The 20,661-nt window shown below is 49.5% G+C and overlaps 9 protein-coding genes across 9 annotated transcripts; 5 read left to right on the top strand and 4 right to left on the bottom strand.

The window, feature by feature from the left end:
- Nucleotides 1-622: 622 nt before the first annotated feature.
- M437DRAFT_67685 (GroES-like protein) lies at nt 623-2,034 on the top strand (the record flags this gene model as incomplete). The annotated part of the gene is made up of 6 exons (XM_041024980.1): nt 623-628; nt 747-869; nt 920-927; nt 982-1,157; nt 1,213-1,263; nt 1,313-2,034. 6 exons carry the CDS (start codon nt 623-625, stop codon nt 2,032-2,034), a joined length of 1,086 nt encoding a protein of 361 aa, XP_040877928.1.
- Nucleotides 2,035-2,581: 547 nt separating this feature from the next.
- M437DRAFT_76870 (general substrate transporter) lies at nt 2,582-4,282 on the top strand (the record flags this gene model as incomplete). Its single annotated transcript, XM_041026701.1, has 4 exons — nt 2,582-2,726; nt 2,783-3,806; nt 3,856-3,904; nt 3,959-4,282. 4 exons carry the CDS (start codon nt 2,582-2,584, stop codon nt 4,280-4,282), a joined length of 1,542 nt encoding a protein of 513 aa, XP_040877927.1.
- A 122-nt stretch (nt 4,283-4,404) lies between these two features.
- M437DRAFT_35458 (uncharacterized protein) lies at nt 4,405-6,639 on the bottom strand (the record flags this gene model as incomplete). Its single annotated transcript, XM_041019309.1, has 3 exons — nt 4,405-4,738; nt 4,788-5,483; nt 5,573-6,639. Coding segments are annotated over 3 exons (2,097 nt in total), but the record flags the coding sequence as incomplete, so codon positions are not given.
- A 533-nt stretch (nt 6,640-7,172) lies between these two features.
- On the bottom strand, nt 7,173-8,338 carry M437DRAFT_86210 (mitochondrial carrier; the record flags this gene model as incomplete). Its single annotated transcript, XM_041028419.1, has 2 exons — nt 7,173-7,853; nt 8,117-8,338. The coding sequence occupies 2 exons, from the start codon at nt 8,336-8,338 to the stop codon at nt 7,173-7,175; spliced, it is 903 nt and encodes a 300-aa protein (XP_040877925.1).
- A 2,726-nt stretch (nt 8,339-11,064) lies between these two features.
- M437DRAFT_53011 (uncharacterized protein) lies at nt 11,065-12,732 on the top strand (the record flags this gene model as incomplete). Its single annotated transcript, XM_041022458.1, has 1 exon — nt 11,065-12,732. The coding sequence occupies one exon, from the start codon at nt 11,065-11,067 to the stop codon at nt 12,730-12,732; it is 1,668 nt and encodes a 555-aa protein (XP_040877924.1).
- Nucleotides 12,733-13,530: 798 nt separating this feature from the next.
- On the bottom strand, nt 13,531-14,802 carry M437DRAFT_53061 (putative TfdA family taurine dioxygenase; the record flags this gene model as incomplete). Its single annotated transcript, XM_041022468.1, has 5 exons — nt 13,531-13,734; nt 13,789-14,100; nt 14,151-14,384; nt 14,435-14,529; nt 14,586-14,802. 5 exons carry the CDS (start codon nt 14,800-14,802, stop codon nt 13,531-13,533), a joined length of 1,062 nt encoding a protein of 353 aa, XP_040877923.1.
- Nucleotides 14,803-15,510: 708 nt separating this feature from the next.
- Nucleotides 15,511-17,196, top strand: M437DRAFT_86207 (MFS general substrate transporter; the record flags this gene model as incomplete). Its single annotated transcript, XM_041028418.1, has 3 exons — nt 15,511-15,828; nt 15,878-16,238; nt 16,286-17,196. The coding sequence occupies 3 exons, from the start codon at nt 15,511-15,513 to the stop codon at nt 17,194-17,196; spliced, it is 1,590 nt and encodes a 529-aa protein (XP_040877922.1).
- A 236-nt stretch (nt 17,197-17,432) lies between these two features.
- Nucleotides 17,433-18,386, bottom strand: M437DRAFT_76864 (Aldo/keto reductase; the record flags this gene model as incomplete). The annotated part of the gene is made up of 1 exon (XM_041026700.1): nt 17,433-18,386. The coding sequence occupies one exon, from the start codon at nt 18,384-18,386 to the stop codon at nt 17,433-17,435; it is 954 nt and encodes a 317-aa protein (XP_040877921.1).
- A 488-nt stretch (nt 18,387-18,874) lies between these two features.
- Nucleotides 18,875-20,344, top strand: M437DRAFT_53236 (uncharacterized protein; the record flags this gene model as incomplete). The annotated part of the gene is made up of 1 exon (XM_041022492.1): nt 18,875-20,344. One exon carries the CDS (start codon nt 18,875-18,877, stop codon nt 20,342-20,344), a length of 1,470 nt encoding a protein of 489 aa, XP_040877920.1.
- Nucleotides 20,345-20,661: the final 317 nt, after the last annotated feature.

Here is a 20,661-nt window from a genome sequence, read left to right as displayed (position 1 = left end):
GCCTTTTAAACAAGTCCAAAACAATAATGACGCCTCGCACTGTTCTGTACGGCCAGGAAATTACAACCCTGCTTATTTTCGCGATGCTCCAGTTTTCCCCCATCTCTCGCGAGGGGTGTGGGGTCGAAAACCCGGGCGATGACACCAAAATATCCTACATAGGCATGTGCCAATGTTTGTTACTCGGACTCTGCTCCCGGCAATCGCTACTTTGGTGTGCATAGAGCGCTTGATGTTTCGAAAGAACCAACAGTCTACTGGGAACAGATGCCTGCTCACGAATGTGTCCCTGAGCATACTTTCCGACGGCTTTGTGATTGGCAAAGTTTAGCACACCAAAGGGACGTACTTGCCGGAAGATCTCGTCCCACGACTGGCTCTGGGCAGCGGCCCGACTAGCGACGCAGATGTGTCAAGCAACGTCGGGGTCTGCGCTTGGTCTGACCAAGAGAAACAGGTGACGGTGTGCACCACCCCGATAGGAGGGGCATTCTCTGCCTGGTCATCATGCGTAGGTACACATCAGACATGTACAAGCATGGAATAAAGCTCGCTGCGTCTCCGCCGATAGTTCCTGAGCATTAAAACATCGAGCGAGTAGAGTAACATTTTCTCCTCAGTCATGTCTGTGAGTAGAGGCTTCCAAGTTCCAAGTGCCGTGTTTTCTACGGATACAATACGTCTGCCAAGCCTCGTCCAAGCAATCCTCGGGTCTGTTCCGAATCGCTGACTGCCTTGATCATCAGAATCCATCCTTCGTATTGCGAGCAGTAAAAGATGTCGCATTTGAAGATAGAGACATTCCGGAACTTCGTGATGAACATGAAGTAAGAGTCCGGATCGCGCAGACCGGAATTTGTGGAAGTGATGTGAGCTTGAAGTTTTTGACCACTAGTGCTTTGCATACTGAGTATTGCAGGTACACTAGTAGGGGAACCCACGACTACGTTTCTCGAAACCCACGTTTTAATATGTGTTCAGCTGGCAAAGAGGCCGTATCGGAGACTTCGTGTTGAAAAGTCCTATCGTGCTTGGTCACGAATCATCCGGCACTGTTGTTGAAGTTGGTCGAGCAGTCAAAAATCTGAAGCAGGGTGACCGTGTCGCCATCGAACCCGGTGTCCCATGCCGAAGATGTGACTATTGCCGCGGCGGCGGTGAGTGTTTTTATTAACCACAGACCTATGAAGTGGGATTCTAATGGTATCGCAGAATACAACTTATGCAACGACACCATCTTTGCAGCCACGCCGCCTTGGAACGGTAAGCCTTGCAGAATCCACGAGAGCGAGGTTAAGCTAACCACAAACAGGAACTCTTGCAAAGTTTTATACGGTAGCAAGCGACTACTGTTACAAAATTCCTGACTCTATGAGTATGGAAGAAGCTGCCATGGTTGAGCCAACTGCTGTTGCTGTGCAAATAGCAAAGGTTGCCGATCTGAGAGCCAATCAAACTGTGCTCGTCTTTGGATGCGGACCTATCGGTGTTCTTTGTCAAGCGGTAGCAAAGGCATACGGTGCTCGAAAAGTCATCGGAGTGGATGTCGTCAAGTCACGACTCGATTTTGCCAAGTCATACGGCGCCGATGCCGTTTTTCAACCACCCAGGCCCGACCAAAATGTCGAACCCGTGGAGCACTCCGAGAAGGTCGCGGCTATGATCAAGAAAGAGTTCGAGCTCGGTGAGGGAGCAGATGTGGTTCTAGAGTGTACTGGAGCAGAGCCTTGTATCCAGGCTGGCGTCTTTGCTGCAAAGAAAGGTGGCACCTACGTACAGGCCGGCATGGGCAAGGAAAACGTGCTCTTTCCCATCACAACGGCTTGTATCAGAGCACTCAATATTCGAGGCTCGATCAGATACACTAAAGGCTGCTATCCAGATGCAGTTGAGCTAGTAGGCTCAGGAAAGATTGACGTCAAGAGACTGATCACTAACAGATTCAAATTTGAAGAGGCAGAGCAAGCTTTTGAGCTTGTCAAAGCTGGCAGGGAAGATGTTCTGAAGGTTATCATCGAGGGTGTCCGGGACTAGCGGTCGTAGAGACATATCGTCAACATCGCAGAATCACTGACATCGTGTTTCCATAAGATGCCATACTTTCTCTCTCCATGGTACCATTGGAATGTGACAGCCTAAGAGTAGACAAGCAATGTCGTAACACGGCGCCTTACTCACGAAAGTGTTGTATAGCCAGGATCGCAGATTAGCGCATGTATCCGTGGGCGGGTCAGACGACGCATCACCTGTCGAGAGGGTTTCAAACGAAGAGGTAGTGACTTCCCGCTCAACGTGTGCGATTCATGCAATATGCAGGACAGGAAGAGGTGGACTGTACACCGGCTCACGTGTGACAATCGCGTCAGAGGCCTGCTTGCGGGGTCTCCGTGGGGACGATGATCCCAAAGGCTCCACTTTGCTCAAGGCGTGCGGGTTAGCGTGCGGGATGTATTGACGGCAGCGGAACACCTTATAGAGATGTTAGAGGCGCGGATCATTATAAGTAGAAGAGAACATCTCCTCTGCATGACGAATGGTCCAAGTAAAGCATTTAGTTCACCATTTTGAATCTAGCAACACCATGAAGGACGCAGACATTGTTGGCCAGTCATTGGCCGAGGTCTTGCCTCAGACCAACAAGTATTGGTTCCAGCACAAGCATCTACTCCAACTGAACCTCCTCCTTCTAGTCCCTCTTATTTCGTCTTCAGTTGCGGGCTACGATGGTGAGACCTCAATTCCAACCGCAATGTCCTGCATTAGAGTAGCTAACAGATACAAGGATCGCTTATGAACGGTCTTCAATCCCTTCCACAATGGCGCGACTACTTCGGCAACCCAGTAGGAACCAAACTTGGATTGGTCAATGCCGCCCAATCGATGGGCTCAGTTGTTGTATTGCCCGTTGTTGGCTGGGCAAGCGACCGCTGGGGCAGAAAACTAGTCCTTCTGGCAGGTATAATAGGTGTAGTGTTGGCAACCATCATCCAGGCCACTTCAACAACACTAGCTCAACTTGTTGTCTCTCGACTGATAGTCGGTGCCGCGGGTATGCTTGTCGTTCAACCAGCGCCCATGCTCATCGCCGAACTTGCATACCCGACTCATCGAGGAAAATACACTAGCGCCTTCTGGACGATGTACTATCTCGGAGCAATCCTTGCCAGTTGGACATGCTTCGGTTGCGAAAGTATTCAGAGCAACTGGGCCTGGCGTATTCCTACCATCATGCAAGCAGCATATCCCCTGATCCAGGCAGCCTTCTGGGTTTGGGTACCTGAATCTCCTCGTTGGTTGGTGGCACAAGATCGCACACCAGAAGCTATGGCAATCCTAGCCAAGTACCATGCTGGTGGAGACCTCAATAGTCCCTTGGTCGTTCGCGAGATGGGTGAGATTGTTGATGCCATTCGGTTGGAGAAAGAAACGAAGACACCAGGTTGGGGGGCACTGGTTGAGACTCCTGGAAATCGCAAGAGACTGTTTATTGCCGTGTTTCTTGGTGCTGCTGCTCAATGGAACGGCATTGGCGTTGTGTCGTATTACCTCACGCTCGTGCTCGACAGCGTTGGCATCACCGATTCGTTCACACAGACCCTCATCAATGGCTTACTTCAGATCTTCAACTTCGGAGCCGCACTTTCCGCAGCCTTCCTTGTCGATCGTCTCGGTCGCCGGACATTATTTATCTGGTCGGGATTCGGAATGTTGATTTCCTACATTGTGTGGACTGCATGCTCAGCAGTCAATAGCATCGACGGAAGCAAGCCGGCAGGTATCGTCGTGATTATCTGTCTTTTCACCTTGTAAGTATTGTCCTGCATCCATTTGGGATATCTTGACTAACGCGGCTAGCTATTACCACTATGACATTGCTTATACGCCACTACTGATGTCGTATCCAGTAAGTGAAGTATCCAGGCTTGCTTGCAAAGACAAAGCTGACCAGACTTGTTAGACTGAGATCTTCCCATACAGCTTGCGCAGCAAGGGACTGACCTGCGAACTCCTGTCGATCTACGCATCCCTCGTCATCGCTGCCTTCACCAATCCGATAGGCCTCGAAAATCTTGGGTGGAAGTACTATATAGTGTTCTGTTGTTTCCTTGTTGTGATTCTTGCCGTCACTTTCATCACATTTCCTGAAACAAAGGGCTTCTCGTTGGAAGAAATTGTCCAGATCTTTGATGGTCCACAGGCGGTGAGAGATGTGGAGGAGTCGGAGAAGGAAGTCAAGAAAGGCTTCGCGGTCGAGGCTACTGAGAAGATCGAGCGAGTTTGATGATCGTTCTTCCACGCAGCTTTGCGATCGAATAATACGCAAGCGTACCAAAATCACTAGGTCCAGTCCCAATTCTGTGGCATTGACTCAAGATCAATGTGTTCTTGATCCGTGATAAAGCCCCATTGTGGATCGCTCATAAGGAAGTCAGCGCTCGCAGGACTAGTGTTTGGCCACATCATGGAGTACACATTATTGATTTGAGTCTGTGGGCTCTCTTCCGTGGCTATCAGAGGAGCACAACTGGGTATTGACGCAGATGTCGTACTGAGAAAATGACCGCATAGGCGCATGATCACAGACTGGCATTCGATGCTGCTCGGATTGATATCGTTCATCTCAGTCATGACAGAGAGAGTCTGCTGAATCTGTGAACGCCAGTCTGAGGCCAATGGAGCATTTGGCTGGTTACGAAGACACAAGCATGGGATCAAGGAAGCCTGGAAAACGAAATAGCTGGTCGTCGTCAGTGCTGGTCGCAAGTAAGATTGATCACATGACCTACAGAGAATACCAAGCGGCCAACCTGTTGTGAACACCAGCAGACCAGTATGTGCGGATTGAAGAGACGGTCGATTTTGCTTCAGAGAGGCAGCGGTCAATTACGGTCTGCTCCGTGGGAGACGGACCAAGTCCATCCAATCCCTTGGCTGAGCTTAAAATACTGCGGATCACAAATGGGCGATACATGATGATCCGGAAATTTCGAGCCCTGTTGTGCATGATATGATGGCCCAATGCGAATTTCGCAGGCACTTGAGCATCTTCCGCGAACCATGGGCCAAGTTCCTGGAGCCAGCTGCCTAGCATCTTTTCATCGAGACTTAAGAGCTCAGAAGCCGATGGATACGGCATAGTGATCACTCGTGTATATATACTAGCCGTCGCCTGATGAAACTTGGCTTGAGCGAGCATAAAAGTGTATGTTGTGATAGTCTGTCGACTATCAGGCCAGGATTTGGTGATGCTAGTAAGGTCTCGATCGTGTATGTTTAGAGGCAAGGATATTTCAATGCCTTTGTCTGGCCAAGACCACGGACGGCCGAAAGTGACAAGGGCGCCTGCGAACAGATTGTATAATGTCCACCACACACGGCGCCTGTTTTCGATGGCTAAGGGTGGCAGCTTCCAATTCGCAAACTCCTTGTGCAAACCGAGACCCATGGCCATATGTAGGGTAAGTCCCAAATAGTTGTATCCACTGTACCGTATGAGTTAGTATAGTGTATATGAGACGCATGTATACAACTTGAACTTTAGATTTCCAGACCGCTTGTCGAGTTTGCATACCTATTTGGCTTCCCCCTTTTCTGTAAATAATTGGACATCAAGGCCAGCACCTGCAGTAGAGTGATATTGCCTTTCTCCAGCACGTCAATCTTGATATTCAGCTTGGCAGCCTCGAAGAGTCTTAGGTCATCGTTGTTTTTCTCAGTTGATGGAGTTGCTATTGAGAAAAGTCCGATAGCACCTAGCATATAGACTAGTGCCTCGAAAGCCAATCCGTTCGGTCGAGGTATTATAGAAGAGTATTGCGCCCTGAACGTAGGCTCGTGTACCAAGGGATATTGTAGATGGTAAGATGCGAAGTATGCGTCTATGGCCGAGTCGAGATCGATATCAGCTAGACCAAGCTCTTCGTAAGCGAGATCTTTGTTGTCGTCAACACTGTGTTCATCTGCATTGGTTTTCCGCCGTTGTCTGGCAGCGTCTCGCGAATCCGCGTCAGGCATCAGCAACCGCAGCATGGCAGCCCCAGACGCCGTTCCGAGATAGCCAGCTCCTCGTTCTTCTACGATTAGTGATGCCATGCCATCTACAATCTCTTCGTCTTTGACGTTGGCTATGACTTCGTGTTGCTTTGCGGTATCTTCATGGCGATTTGTGGTTCGAGATATCTCATCCCAATTGAAATCATCAACTTCCGAAGGGGGTTCTTCTGGCAGGCCATGGCAGCCATCATCCAGTTGATGATCGTCGCTGAAGGAAACGAGTTGTTGCTCCAGTATATCAGGATGAAGGGAAGCTTCTGAAACTGCGCATGCATTTGGATCGACAGAGGGCATATAGTTTGCATTGCCATTGATCGGAGGTGGAGGTTCAGGCACATTACCAAGACTACTCGTGCGCACAAGAGAAGCCAATTTTTCTTCGGCTGCGATAGCTCTGCGTTCAGCCGTCCTTGCTCTTATTTCAACACGCCGTAGCTTCTCCTCAGCTTCTGTAAGATTCTTTCTTGTCAATGGCGTCCGACCAGCGGCCTTCTCGTACAGACAGTGACGTCGATTACGAGAGCATGAAGTGCATTCTGGCAATACACGATCACACTTTCCTTTCCTACGTCGACATTCATTGCAATTTGTCTCACTGGTACCGAGACTTGTCGACATCGAAGGCAAATTAAGTCAACTCAATGACCTTGCGCAAAGGTTGTAGTGCGAGGTTGCCAATAGAGCGACCCGTGTTGATCGTCGGTGCACGGACCTTGCAGGTGGCTGGTCGACTTCACCTTCTCGACATTGACCCACCACAACCTGCTTTTCATCGTTCTGTTCACAGCCCAGAAATGTCAACTATCCTAAGCCAAGGGTCAAAGAGAGTGTGTGGCGATCTGACTTTTGAGAATGTCCCATAGTTCGCTTCCCTTCCTTGAAATGGGCATACCACAGATCATCGCTTCATTGAGCTGTTATTCTTGTACAATTCTTTGCAACTATGCACCAACACACCAAGCTATGATTAGTCGTTGGGAACATTTCACGAAAAGGCTGAATGGAATCGATATCAGGAGCTGTGTGAACAAAGGTATTTAGGTCACCAAGATAGCTTTGATTCTCGGTCCAAGTCATTGCTCAGGTCAAACAAGCGCTTCTTAGTATGCATCATGCATCTATTCCTGCAAACCGTGCATGTGGCGATAGACTCTTCTCAACTGCTCAAGAGTGACAAAAGTGATGATGGTAGAAGGTGCCCTGCTGATCAAGGCAGGTGTGAGACCTTTGAACATCCAAGTATAGCCTTCATTCTTGAAGGTACGCTCAAGCATGACGGCCATACTGTGAGCTGAAGATTTTCGAGTCATAAACCGGGCCTTGAAAACGTCCAGAGGACTGCAGATGAAGGTGGACAAAAAGCCTGCCAAGCAACTGGCCGTGATATGGGTGGGTACATTGTCGCCCATTAAGGTTCTCTTCATCAATTCACGTTTGATGATGTCGTATCCAGCCAGTTGAGTAGCAGTACCAATCGCTGCCCTGCCTGCTCCAAGCCAAACACCAGTCCAGATGCTGTTCCATCCTTCTGTACGCACCATCTTTTGTAGACCATCGGCAATGTTCTTGTAATTACGACGCAGCTCCGGTGGTAACCCAGGATCGGCCTGCATGCGAAGGCACACCACATCGGCGAAGTTGCTGCACACGCTGCCGGTAAAGCCCGAGGATGCAGCCATCATAGCGAGGGCGAGACCAGATGGTGCATGAGTGGAAGTGCTCCCCAGCTCCTTGAGCTTCTCGTACATGCCGAAGCGGACGCCCGAGTAGAAGAAAGTTCGTGTGAGTGATGCGCTCAACTACAAGATCTCAGTAACGGCTGCGTTCAATAGAGAAAGTCCACTCACGCCTTTCTACAGTCCGAGGAAACGTTCATGCAGCCACACTTGGTGCCAGATTTGGAGCATGCCCAGCTGAGGTGCATCGTGATGGAGTGTCTGCAAACGGAGCTACATTGTGTGAGCATAATTTATGCGGCGCTGCATGCTACAAAATCTTACTCCTGCTGTAATTGTGTCAGGCTCGGCCCAGCTCGTAATCTCATGCAAGAATGCTTACCGACTCCTAGAGGCTGTGTGCAAACACTTGAAACACAGCTTGCCAATCCTCCAAACCAGAATGGGTAGTGAATAACACCATGCTCGGGATGGATAGAGTTGTCTTTCTCAATGACGGTGGGATGGAGTTCGATGAAGAGCTTCTGGGTGATCGGAGGAGGAGGTACGGGTGCCCCATCAAGATGGTTTGCGGTCATTGTCACAATCCCTCCAGTGCTGCCGCTCATGATGAAGAGATAAAGTGATCGAGATGGTAAGGATGAAAGAGATGCAAAGTGGTGCCCGCGATTCGTAGATGAATGATGAAGGTTGAAATGTTTGACGAAGCTTGGTTGCTTACCACTTGTTTTCTATGAGGAAGGAGCGATGTTCGCTGCTGAAGCAAGATGCACTCTGGCAACCGATTGAACACGCAATTTTGAAAATTTAACTTCAAATGTGATCTTGATTTCCTTCGATTGTGCGCTTTTGCTAGTCCTTCATATAGAGGTTTTGCCAGAATTGAAATTCGTACCGCAGCATACGTTTGCAAGTGCGCACCTCGTTTATTTTCGCCTACCAAAATGCACGATACTTTTGTAGGTCGGGAGATGGTCCACTGAGATATGCTCGTTCGATAGCCCTTGCTGCAGGCTATCAAAATTTGAGTACAGAAGTGCTATCTCCCGAGTGCGGAAGTTTATGAACTTCGACTATCGGACTGCACAAGTTCTTTTATGAATCATGAGATGGTCCAAAGAGACGTACACCTCCTGGGTGCGAAGGTCTATCAACTTTCAACACAGACATGCTATTTCCTGAGTGCGGACGTCTATTTCTTACACCGACTCTTTTCTGAATGTCCTCAGGGCGCTTGTCCAGGAACAGTGGTACGACGCGTCAACCTACACCCTTGAGCTTGATCGTTTAGGACAACTCAGTTTCTCTGGTCGCAATCATCCTCGGACGATGGGTAGAAGTCAAACGATGTGGCTTTGCTGCTGCGGTCGGAAGACCTACGGCGGACTTCGGCTTTCTGCCAGCTTCCTTCTGTTACCGCCATCGTCTGTTCCCGGCGTCGTCTTGCATCCCGGTGTCGGAGATCGTTGCCGTCAATGCGCGCGACCGGTTTTCGCACGGCGCGAGCGTGTCTCGCGCGTGGTAGCACGCTGTATAGATGGGCTCAGTCTACACAGCCCTGTTGACGTCGACATTCCACCGTTCTTCATCTGTCGCCGATCGCATGCTGCAATGACAAGAGCCAGCCGCTTGTTGATCCTGCCGATTCCTACACGATGTTGTCCCCATGGGGAGAATGAGGAGAAAGAAAAAGATGTGTCAGAGTATCGTATATGGGAGATTTTATGTGTCACTCGAGCGGGGTTGAACATTGAGTTTCGACATGCCTTGATTCCTGGGGTCGCTAGCTCATCAACGACGACATCACATCGTCGGCAAGCTGTCACGAGGATGGTAGGGAGACGGTGAGAGCATGTTCCTCAGTCCAGGAGAAGGGTTGCAAAGAGGTAGAAATGTGTTATTCTGTTGAGAAAGAGGATCGATCCGACCGCCACATCTAGAGCTCTTATCGCTTGAATTTAGTCGACGTAAGTCGCATACGTGCAAGTTTGGTCGCAGTTGTCTTGGCTGTAAGATAGGGAGGATCGATCTCATGAGCCCTGACACAGGGACACATCCTTCGTTAATTATTGCCACAACTAAAAGGGTGAGACTCCATCGTGCTGAATTGGCGCCGGGTTGACTCGCGAGAACGATAAGGCGGGTTCACGCTCAAGCGCTCGTCGTTGCCTTCGAACGGCTGTCCTTTTGGTACGGTTACTGCATATGTATTGCATGGTTCAACGGAGTGGCCGAAATGGTCCATTGTGAATGACGCCAGAAGCACCGAGTCACTCACCCACAAAAGTCAACGACAGAATACCATGTGCTGCTGAACATTTGATCCATGACAAAGTCGCAAGTCTCAAGGTACAGTAATATCTGTGGTTAAACATTTCAGCAAAACAAGATGCGACTTCGACGCTGCCGTGCGAAGCTTACAGCGTGCTGCACAAGACAATTGGCTGGCCAAGCGAGCTTCGCGTGCTTGTGGCTTGCGCGATACTCGGACAAGCCCTCGAACAAGCCACAAAAAACTAAAAAGGTAAAAGGGAACAACGGACTTCCACAAAAGTACCTTTTACAACCAAGACCGCATCGGACGACAATTTGGGAATTTGGGATAGCGTGACAGCACGAGCCAACAAAGTCGAGTTTTCATTACCCCTTCGAATCGTGAAATGCGAAGGTAATGGATTGCTCGTTATCCGGGGGTTCTCGTGGACGCTCAGATGGGGTCGGCCTGATCTCCTAGATGGGCTCCACTCGCAGGCCATCCAGAATCTCGTCCTAGCAAGACGGTCGCGACTACCGGATCGTCGAAAACATAGATGAAAAATCGTGATATTCGGATGTGTGTGTGCCTGGGCAGTTTTCTAGAATTCTTCCACTGCGGTAGAGGCGACGCTGTCAAGAAAGCATAACCAAAATCATGACAGCGACGATAAGCCAATTTCCAGTCAGCGGACCAAGATCCTTGATACCAACAATAAGCAAAGATTGAATGGCGCGCTCTGAGTGGTCTGTTGTTAGTACCACTATCAATCATGTTGCGGCCAAGAAGTAGCTAGAGTGTTTTGAGTTTGAGTCGAGACCCAGGGCCGGTAGAGTTTGGGGACAGCGCCGAGAACAACATGTGGAGGCGAGCACGCGAGCCCTCAATGAGTGCCACCCATCTACACATATAAGAGCATGTCTACTTCCTCCTCAATGGCGTTTCTGTTTCTCATCAGCAATCGTTGGATTTTCCCCTCGTCCTTCTTTACCTACAAGGGACCTGAGAGCATCGACTCTCCACCCTTTACCTACCTCTCATTCTTCTCTCTTCATTCGTTCTTAGAGAGTCTCAAGAAAAATGTCTTCCGAGAAGCCTGCATACATCGTCGAGTCCGGCGATGCCACCTCGGACGAGAAGGTACCTCGCCGTGGCTCAACAGCCGTTGGTGAGGCTGCCGACCTCTACGGCGATATCGAGACTGCCGAGCAGCTTGGTTACGTCTCTCGTGGTCTGAAGTCGCGTCACATCCAGTTCATCGCCCTCGGTGGAACCATCGGTACTGGACTGTTCCTCGGTATCGGCAAGGCCTTTGCTCACTCTGGTCCTCTTTCGGTTCTCCTTGGTTACACCTTTACTGGTATTGCCATCTGGGGTATGATGCAGTGTCTTGGTGAGATGGCCACCTGGTTGCCTTTGCCTGGTGCCATTCCCCAATACTGTGCCAGATACTGTGATCCTGCTATGGGCTTTGCTGTCGGATGGAACAACTGGTACAACTCTGCCATCACCCTGTGTGCTGAAATCTCGGCCGCAGCTGTCGTCATCGGGTACTGGAACGATACCATCAACCAAGCCGCTTGGATCACCATCATCATCGTCGTCGTTCTCGCTCTGAACATCTTCGCCGTCTCCATTTACGGAGAAGCTGAATTCATTTTTGCATCGGTGAAAATCGTTACAATTGTTGGTCTGTTGCTTGTCGCCCTTGTCATCGACCTCGGTGGTGCTCCTAAGCAGGGTCGTCTTGGTTTCCGCTACTGGGTTGTCCCTGATGCTGGTGGTATGAAGGAGTACATTGCCAAGGGTGACACTGGTCGCTTCCTCGGTCTCTTCGCTACTCTGATCAACGCTACTTTCTCGTACGGTGGTGTTGAGATGGTCGCCGTCGCTGCTGGTGAGGCCGAGAACCCAAGAAAGAACATTCCCAAGGCCGTCCGTCGTGTCTTCTGGCGTATCCTTTTCTTCTACGTTCTCGGTTCTCTCGCTATCGGTGTTACTGTGAAGTCGAACAACCCTCAGCTTACTGCTGGCGGAGTCGGAGCAAAGTCCTCTCCTTGGGTCATCGCTATCCAGTCTGCTGGTATCCCCGCCCTGCCTTCCATCATCAACGCCGTCATCTTGACTTCTGCTTCGTCGTCAGCCAACGCCTTCTTGTTCAGCGGTTCACGTTACCTGTTTGCTCTGGCTCAGAACGGCCAAGCCCCCAAGGTCTTCCTCAAGTGTTCCAAGAGCGGTGTGCCATATTACGCCGTTCTGCTCACCGCATCGATTTCTCTGCTCACCTACATGAGTGTCAGCTCTGGAGCTAGCACAGTATTCAACTGGTTCCAAAATTTGTGCTCAATTGCGAATCTTATCACCTGGATCAGCATCTTGATCGCATACATCCAGTTCCGCAAAGCCCTGGTCGCCCAAGGTGTTGACCGCAACAGCCTCGTTTTCAAGAGCAAGTGGCAGCCATACACTGCATACGCCTCCCTGGCCTACTTCTGCATGATCCTTCTTTTCAATGGATTTGCCGTTTTCACCAAAGGGCGCTGGTCGATCGACGATTTCATCACTGCTTACATTGGTATCCCCATCTACATCGCCCTCTACCTCTTCTGGAAGGTCTTCAAGCGTGAGCCCTTCGTCAAGCCTGCTCAGGCTGATATCTGGACCGGCAAGGCCGCTATGGATGCCGAGTACTGGCCCGAGCAGAAGCCCAAAAACTTCATTGAGAAGATCTGGTTCTGGATTGCTTGAACGAGTCAGTCGCTCTTGGTTATGTCATTGATGAAAATATATCCCCTCACTTTCCTGTCCATAGATAATGAGACAATAATTTCAACGTTCTTCATGCAACTTTCATTTTCCAGTGTTTGGTTCCTGAGTTCTAGTCCTTTGTATCGAGTCCAGTCCCAGCGGCTGTCTAGATGAGGTTAAAGGTACTCGCTCGTGATCTCCGCTGTACCAGCAGCAACACAGCCGATGTCACATGTCCATCCATGGGTAGTTCGCAAATCCATAGTCGTGAAGCTTCGTGAAGCTAGATTCCAAGAATGTCGTTCGCCGTCACAAAACATGCATTGAAGCCTAGATTTGTTTGCCCAGCTCAGATGTTGATGTTCAATGATCAGCAAGATGTTGCATTTATATACTGAGGTTGAAATGCAGGAAGCGTTGACTCACTTGTCGTCGGCAGGGCGCGGAAGGAGGTTTTCCGACTGTGTCCTTCGAAAATAATGGCAAAGCTTTCGGGAAACCGTGCCACGGAGACAAAGCGGAAAATGAAGTCAATGACACGAGTTTGCCGACAACCCCAGACTTTCGCCGCACCATCTCAACTCTTCGACATACAAGCATTCATCATCTAGTAAAAACAATTCGATGTTCACAGACGGCGTTACAAACTCGATACGAAGAGTTGATTCCAATGACAACGTTTCTCTCGGCTACTGAGGTAGGTGCATGACAACACAGCACCAACAAGTGCAGACCGACGATATCTATTCAATCATACGGCTCAATTACATCAAAGTCATCACTCGGTACTGATCACATCTACGAAAAGCGCAGCGCATCTCTTCTACTACTTGAAGCAGGGTCAAGGAACGGCTTCTCGCCCAACGAGCAAACACGGTCACCCGCTCTTGCAGCTTCGTAATCGTACGTTGCTGTGTGCCAGGTAGATCTGTTATCCCAAATCGCAAGATCATTCTTGTTCCACTTGAAACGGACTTGTGCATCGTGGTTTTGCGTTACAAGCTGGTCTTATCAGCAAAGCTAACTCACAAGCGTATAGTTGTATCATCGACTTACGTTGAAAAGATACTGGAGCAACATGTCAGATTCGTCTTTGGTAACGCCATTGATACGACGCGTGAAGCCACGATTCACGTAGACGCTCTTCCATCCTGTCACTGGGTTGGTTCGAATGATGGGATGTACAGCCTCCAACGATGGTCCTTGGTTGAGAGGAGAGCCTCGGATCGTTGTGCGAAGTGGGTTGCCGAGCCTTGCAGCTTCTTCATGGAAGAATTTTGCCTCATGGGTTGCTGTGAGTCCCTCGAGGAACTGTGCCAAAGCAGGCGAGAGGCGATCGTAGACCTCATAGCCTGACGCCCAAAGTGTCTGGGAATATTCGTCAGCTCATGTCATCATGAAAGAACCTTCTAACTTACATCGCCGCCGGTCTGTGGTAGCGTGTGGATCTTGAGCATAGCATAGTCTGAGGGCACTGGCTCAAAGGTAATGTCTGAGTGCCATCCGGCACTAGCAAAGCGGGTAGTATCACTGAGCTGATGGGTGAGACCACCGCCCTTCTTCTGCTTCTCCGAGCTGATCACGCTGATCTGGTCGCCCAACTCACTGCCCTCTTCGGTCAAAGGGTGGACGTGAAGGCCAGATGATTCAGGCTTCACTACAATTAGTCAAGGCACCCATGGAACCCGAGATTGATACTCACACAACCTGATAGAGTTGTCAGACGTTCCATGAATGCTTGCATCTGCTGCGGCGTAACATCCTGGCTACGCAAGAAGACTACACCACGCTGAGAGACTTTTCCGAGGTGTCAGAACGCGGCGTGTTCATGTGTTGTATGGGTATAGACTGACCAGTAACAGCAATGTCTCGGATTAAAGCATCACTGTTCTTTGCAGCAAGCACGTCTGCCACTTGGAGCCCATAGTATTCACGACCAATCACAGGAGTCAAATCCGAGCTCTGGTATGAATCCAATAGACCGCTGTATTCCAAAGGCTTTGCGAGACGGGTGCGAGCCTCACTCGGCGACGACACGTCAGCCAGCTCTGGAATGATGTTGCCAGGCATGTTCTATGATCTTCTGTTGTTGATTGGTTCACAAGAGGCGTTCCTGCAAAAAATGGATGGATTCAAGCCAAACAAGATTAACCGGGAAGCTTTTATAGCTACAAACAAGTCTATGCTCGGATGCTGCGAACGGAGACCATCACCTGGAAGGGTAAGAAATATTCCGGGTAATGCTGCCCCACTCGTGGATAGCATACAATAGCCGGTAGCGCAGCGTGTGATTGCGGAACATCTTGGTATGTGACCGGAAACGAGCAAGACAAGCGACAATCTACGATGCCCTGATCTTGGAACTCGTGCGCTCCTGTTCATTGGAGGAAGTAGCATGTTTGCGATGATCCTGCCTGACTGGTCGATGGCGACATCAGTAGGAAGGAGCACGACAAAGCGCCAAGCCATACCATTTCCCCTCACGAAATCCACCAACCGCGCCACGATTTACTCATGAGCATTGCCGAACAGCTGCAAATGCTCTGAGAAGCGAGATCCAGTTGCTTTTCTGGAGTGGCGGAGTGCAGTTTCTCGCGTTGGACCCGCCCGGTCGTCTCGTTTACGAACTTACGTGATTCAAGTCAGGCATTTCGTTAGGCCGGTCGAGGCCGTACCTGATGCTTGATGCAACTTTATTGTATAAAGAGTGTACTTGCACCCTAAGACTAGTAGGTTACAGTCCTCTTGAGCCGCCAATTGTGATTTCTCGTTGCCGCAATGGACGACACTGCTATCAAGCCGGCTCTCTATCCTGCTTTCACTGAGGAAACGGACCTGAAGCCTAGCGTTCAGGTAGGCAGGGATCACATTGATCTCCGTCCACATGAGTCTTACGAGGGCGCACACAGCTGGGACCCTCTAGCAGAGTGGTCTTCGGAGGAAGAGGCTCGGGTTGTGCGGAAAGTTGATTTTTATCTTCTTTCTTGGATCTGCCTGATGTTCTTTGGGCTGCAGCTTGATCGAGGCAATATTTCGAACGCTTTGACGGATAACATGCTACCGGATCTGGGTCTGAACACCAATGACTACAACAATGTAAGGCACTTTTTGAAAGTCCAGGACCGCACATACTCACACCTTCTAGGGTACCACAGTGCAGCTTCTCTGCTTCCTTGCGGCAGAGTTTCCAGTTCAACTCTTGATCAAACGCTTTGGCTTCAAGCAAATTTTGCCCTTGATGATGATGGGATGGGGTACTGTCTCGTGGGGTCAAGCATTCATGACCAACAAGACTGGCTTCTATATCACAAGAGCTTTAATCGGTCTCTTCGAGGGTGGATTCATTCCAGGAACGATCTTGTTCGCGTCTTACTTCTACAAATCCGCCGAACTATCGGTACGATTGGCATGTTTCTGGTCAACACTCAATGTCGCCCGTGTAATCTCTGCTCTTTTGGCAGCGGGTATCTTGAAGATGCGCGGTATCCATGGTCGTCCTGGATGGTGTAAGTTGATCTTCGATCATTTGAGAGACATAGCTAATTTTCTACAGTCTGGTTGTTCCTGCTTGAAGGTTTATTGACTTTCATCATTGGTCTTGTAAGCTACTTTTACCTGCCTTACTCGCCTACACGAACCAAGAGTGTGTTGTGGCGTAAAGGATGGTTCAACGAGCGTGAAGAAACCATTCTCGTCAACCGTATCCTCAGAGACGATCCTGCCAAAGGATTGACAGCGATCCAAGAACCAGCTACCATGCGCGACATCATCAACACCTGGAAGGATAGCTCAACATGGGGTCTATACCTCATTGGCCTTATTGCATATATTCCCGCAGCGCCCGTCTCTGGCTACCTCTCCCTAACGCTAAAACGTCTTGGTTTCTCGACCTTCGACTCGAATATGCTCACCATCCCTTCTGCTGTTCTGCAAATCATTCTGATGCTTGCTCTGGCATACAGCAGTAACTACTTCCTCGAACGTACATGGCACTGCATCTTTGGCGAGTTCTTCATCATGCCATTGCTCATCGCCCTGCTCGCTCTACCCTCTGGCGGCTACAATTGGGGCCGCTTCTCCATCTCAACACTGATTAGTGGATATCCCTACTTCCATCCCATCGTTGTAGCATGGATCAGTGAAAACACTTTCGACGTCAAGAAACGTGCCATTTCCGCTGCCACATACAACGTTATTGTGCAAATCGGCTCGGTAATCAGCTCTCAAATATACCGCAAGGACGACAGTCCTTACTACTATCGCGGCAACAAGGTACTCGTCTCCATCTGCGCATTGTCGCTTGTCACTTTCGTTGTGCAGCGCGAGTATCTGCGATATCTGAATCGCCGCAAGGAGAAGGAGTGGTCTCAGATGAGCAAGGAGGAGCAGCTGGCTTACCAGTCTGACCAAACGGAGAGAGAGAAGGATGGCAACAAGAGACTGGACTTCAGATTCCAGTACTGATATCTTCATTAATGACGATGAACGCTCGTCGAAATGAATATACATAAATACCTGCCATAGTTGACATGTGATTGAGGAAATTCAATCTCTCAAATTCACACTATCCGATGCACCTTAATCACTGTAGAAACACGTGGTCATCAACCAATTGCAAAGCCTGTGTAGAGAACTGAATTATATTTATGTTGGGACTTTTGATTTTCCCGCGCATACCTCACGCGGTTGAATGAGACTGCTCACTCATAGGCGAATGGATCCCACTCCCCAATATTGCCCTTCTGTCCCTCATCCAACTTCTCAATCTCAGACATGTCCTCACTATCAAGTGACCAGCCGAAGACGTCCGAATTTTCAGCAATGCGGGCATCACGGTCACTCTTGGGAATGATGGAGATGCCCATTTGCAAACACCAACGCAGAACAATCTGAGCAGCAGTCTTGCCATGCTTTTCAGCGATCTTCTTGATAACAGGGTCACCGAGACGCTTTCCCTGGGTCAATGGCGAGTATGCTGTCACCACGATGCCTTTCGAGCGGCAGTAGTCCGTGATTACGCGCTGTTGGTTCCAAGGATGAAATTCAATCTGGTTCACAGCGGGCAAGACATCGACATCAGAGTGTGCCATAAGATTCTCAATATGCTTGGGAGACCAGTTGCTGACACCAATGGCCTTTGTCTTGCCAGATTTGAGTGCCTCTTGGAGTCCGAGCCAGGCTTGATGGCGTGCTTTAGCACCAGGACGAGGGTTATGAAGGAGGTAGAGGTCGAGGTAGTCAAGTCCAGAGGTTTTGAGACTCTTGTTGATGCCTTCGAGTGCTGCTTCCTTTGAGTATGTGGTGTGGCCGGCTTCGAGACTGTTCAATGGCCATGGTCCAGCATTGCACAGCTCGTCAAATGAGGTTGGCATATCAGATCTCGAGAGGTCTACCTCCCATAGCTTGGAGCATACGAAGATATCCGAACGCTTGACTGAAGGGTTCTGGGACAAGAATTTGTTTACGGCACTGCCAGTCTCGCGTTCATTGTAGTAGATCTGGGCAGTATCGACACTGCGATATCCCTGCTTGAGTGCAGACAGGACGGATTCTTCACATCTGGACGACACACAAACTCCGAGACCAAGGACGGGTATTTGAGCGTCACTCGATGGCAGAGGCAGTCTCGACTCCAAGGTAAGCTCGGCTGACATGGTGAGTTGATTGAGTTATGGTTTTCTGACAAACGTGGCTTCCTTGAACAGCTACGGAGGAAATGAAAAGTATGTGAGTCAAACGCCTGAGGCAGAGTAGGCACGATTGGTCGACATGACAAGGTCGGTTATGTGTTCCTGCAATTTAGCCGCGATATTGGTTGAACAAGTTCGGTGATGGCGTGCTTGTGCTGCGGATTGACGTTGGTTGGCACAGATCCACCTTGCGCTTGCCATTTCCCCATTCGTCCATTCCATCTATATCGCATAACAACACGTTCGACTCTTGTCATTTTGAGATTGAGCGACTCTGTGTTGAATTTGAATTTATCGAGACAGTTCTCGAGAGTGTTTGAGTGTTGTTTTGACCCTACAACGTGAAGTGAATCGAATGCAAGTCACGTGGAAAATATCAAATTCATCCCTGGAAAATATCATCATCTCTTCACACACTTCATTCTCGACAACATGATACCATCATACCAATAATGATTCCATTACCTGACGAGATATACTTGTACATTCTAGAGAGTCTACCGGATCTGGCCACCTTCACGCATAAAAAGGACTTCGAAGACTACAGACAAATCTCCGCCACGCTCGCGTCGGCGTGTCATGTAAACAGGGCCTTTCGCGCATTCGCTGAGCCTCTGTTGTATCGAGCGTACATCGAGGACAAAGAAGATGACAGTCGACGCAGAAGTAGCGAAGCAGGTGAATGCACAAGGCTCCAATTATATCTGCGGACTTTGATCCACAGGCCAGATCTAGCCGCAAAGGTTGAATACTTGAGGTTGGCAGACTGCATAGACTACCCGGATATCAAGCCATATGCTGTCTTGTTTGCCGAAGCTGTCCGGAACCTTTGCACTTTGCCTCACAACAAGTCCGGATCGCAGCGCAACCTCGAGTGGCAAAGTGACTGGAAAGATGGTCTACGTGGGCATAGGGTTCATCAAGATGCAGAGGTCGCATTATTACTCGCGCTACTTCCGAACATTGGCAACCTTGATATATATGCTTCGCGGAGAAACTACGGACGGTTCGTAGGTCTACTTTGCAAAAGTATAGAGGACCCAGAATCATGGATTAAAGAGACACAAACCGAGGATGACAAGCAAGTCTTGGTTTTCAAGGCTCCGAAAGTGTCTTCCGCTCTCAAGCTGCCTTTCTTTGCCCGGCTGAGCATGTTGACCCTTGAAGGTGCGAAGCACTGGACCATAGGCTTCCTCAGAGATATCGCGTGTCTTCCATCTCTCGAATCTCTTTGCCTCTACGGCGTCCATGTTCCTCTGATTCTAGAGGGAGTGACTCCATTCCGCTTGCCGCTACAAAACATTCGCAACTTAATACTTAAGGATTGCATCATCCTTGACATACATATGCAGTCCATCATCAACTCCTGTGGAAGTCTGAGATCTCTCCGCATCAAACGCTCGCCTAACCTGGACGAGACGAGCATAGGGCTGAATATGGACGCGCTGATCAAGTGCCTCGTCTCAAGCTCCGACACCTTGGAAGAACTACAAATATACATGCCAAAACCATCTCCCGGATACAATGGCACAACACGAGCAGAGACATTCGACCTTCGATCTTTCACTCGTCTCAGGACGATAGAAATCAATATGGAATTTCTATTCCCTCCAACATCAGATACGGAGCCCTCTTTTATCGCATTATTACCCACTTCGATCGATGACCTCTATTTGCACATGGCAGACAAGCGATTTGCGAAACATCTTCGTGTGCTGGCCGAAGAGTTCAAAGATTTTCCAAAGTTGAAAACCGTAGATATTGGTATTGACGACATGCCAAGTATCCACGCCATGGACCAGGCCGAGGTGGATTGGAAGTTGGCACTAAATGATTGTGCGACTAAACTCAGAAATGGCGGGATTGAGTGCAGTGTACCGGTGGAAGGCACTCATTTCAATCTTTCCTGCGGCAATGACTAGGGACGCACTTTCGCATGTGGGCAGCGTTTCAACGACGCAAATCGCAATGGCAGTGTTGACAGCAAGAAGGCGAAGAGAGGATGCCAGCAGACCAGATAGCCAGGAACGACTGGTCTTGACTGAAGACTGCCAGCAACCAAACCGGGACTTTATAAGGTGACGCCAAAAGAAGGGCACAAGCATGTATGACGAGATATACCAAAAAATATACCGTAGCTGTCTATTGTTCCAAAATCAACCTCACAACCTTTGTGGATGCCGTTCTAGCTTGCCTTGTGGCTTGTCCTTCATAATCGTGCAAGTGGAAGAGTGATTGA

The sequence above is a fragment of the Aureobasidium melanogenum genome, assembly GCF_000721775.1.
Source record: "Aureobasidium melanogenum CBS 110374 unplaced genomic scaffold scaffold_17, whole genome shotgun sequence".
Taxonomy (NCBI): domain Eukaryota; kingdom Fungi; phylum Ascomycota; class Dothideomycetes; order Dothideales; family Saccotheciaceae; genus Aureobasidium; species Aureobasidium melanogenum.
This window is presented reverse-complemented; position numbering and strand designations above follow the sequence as displayed.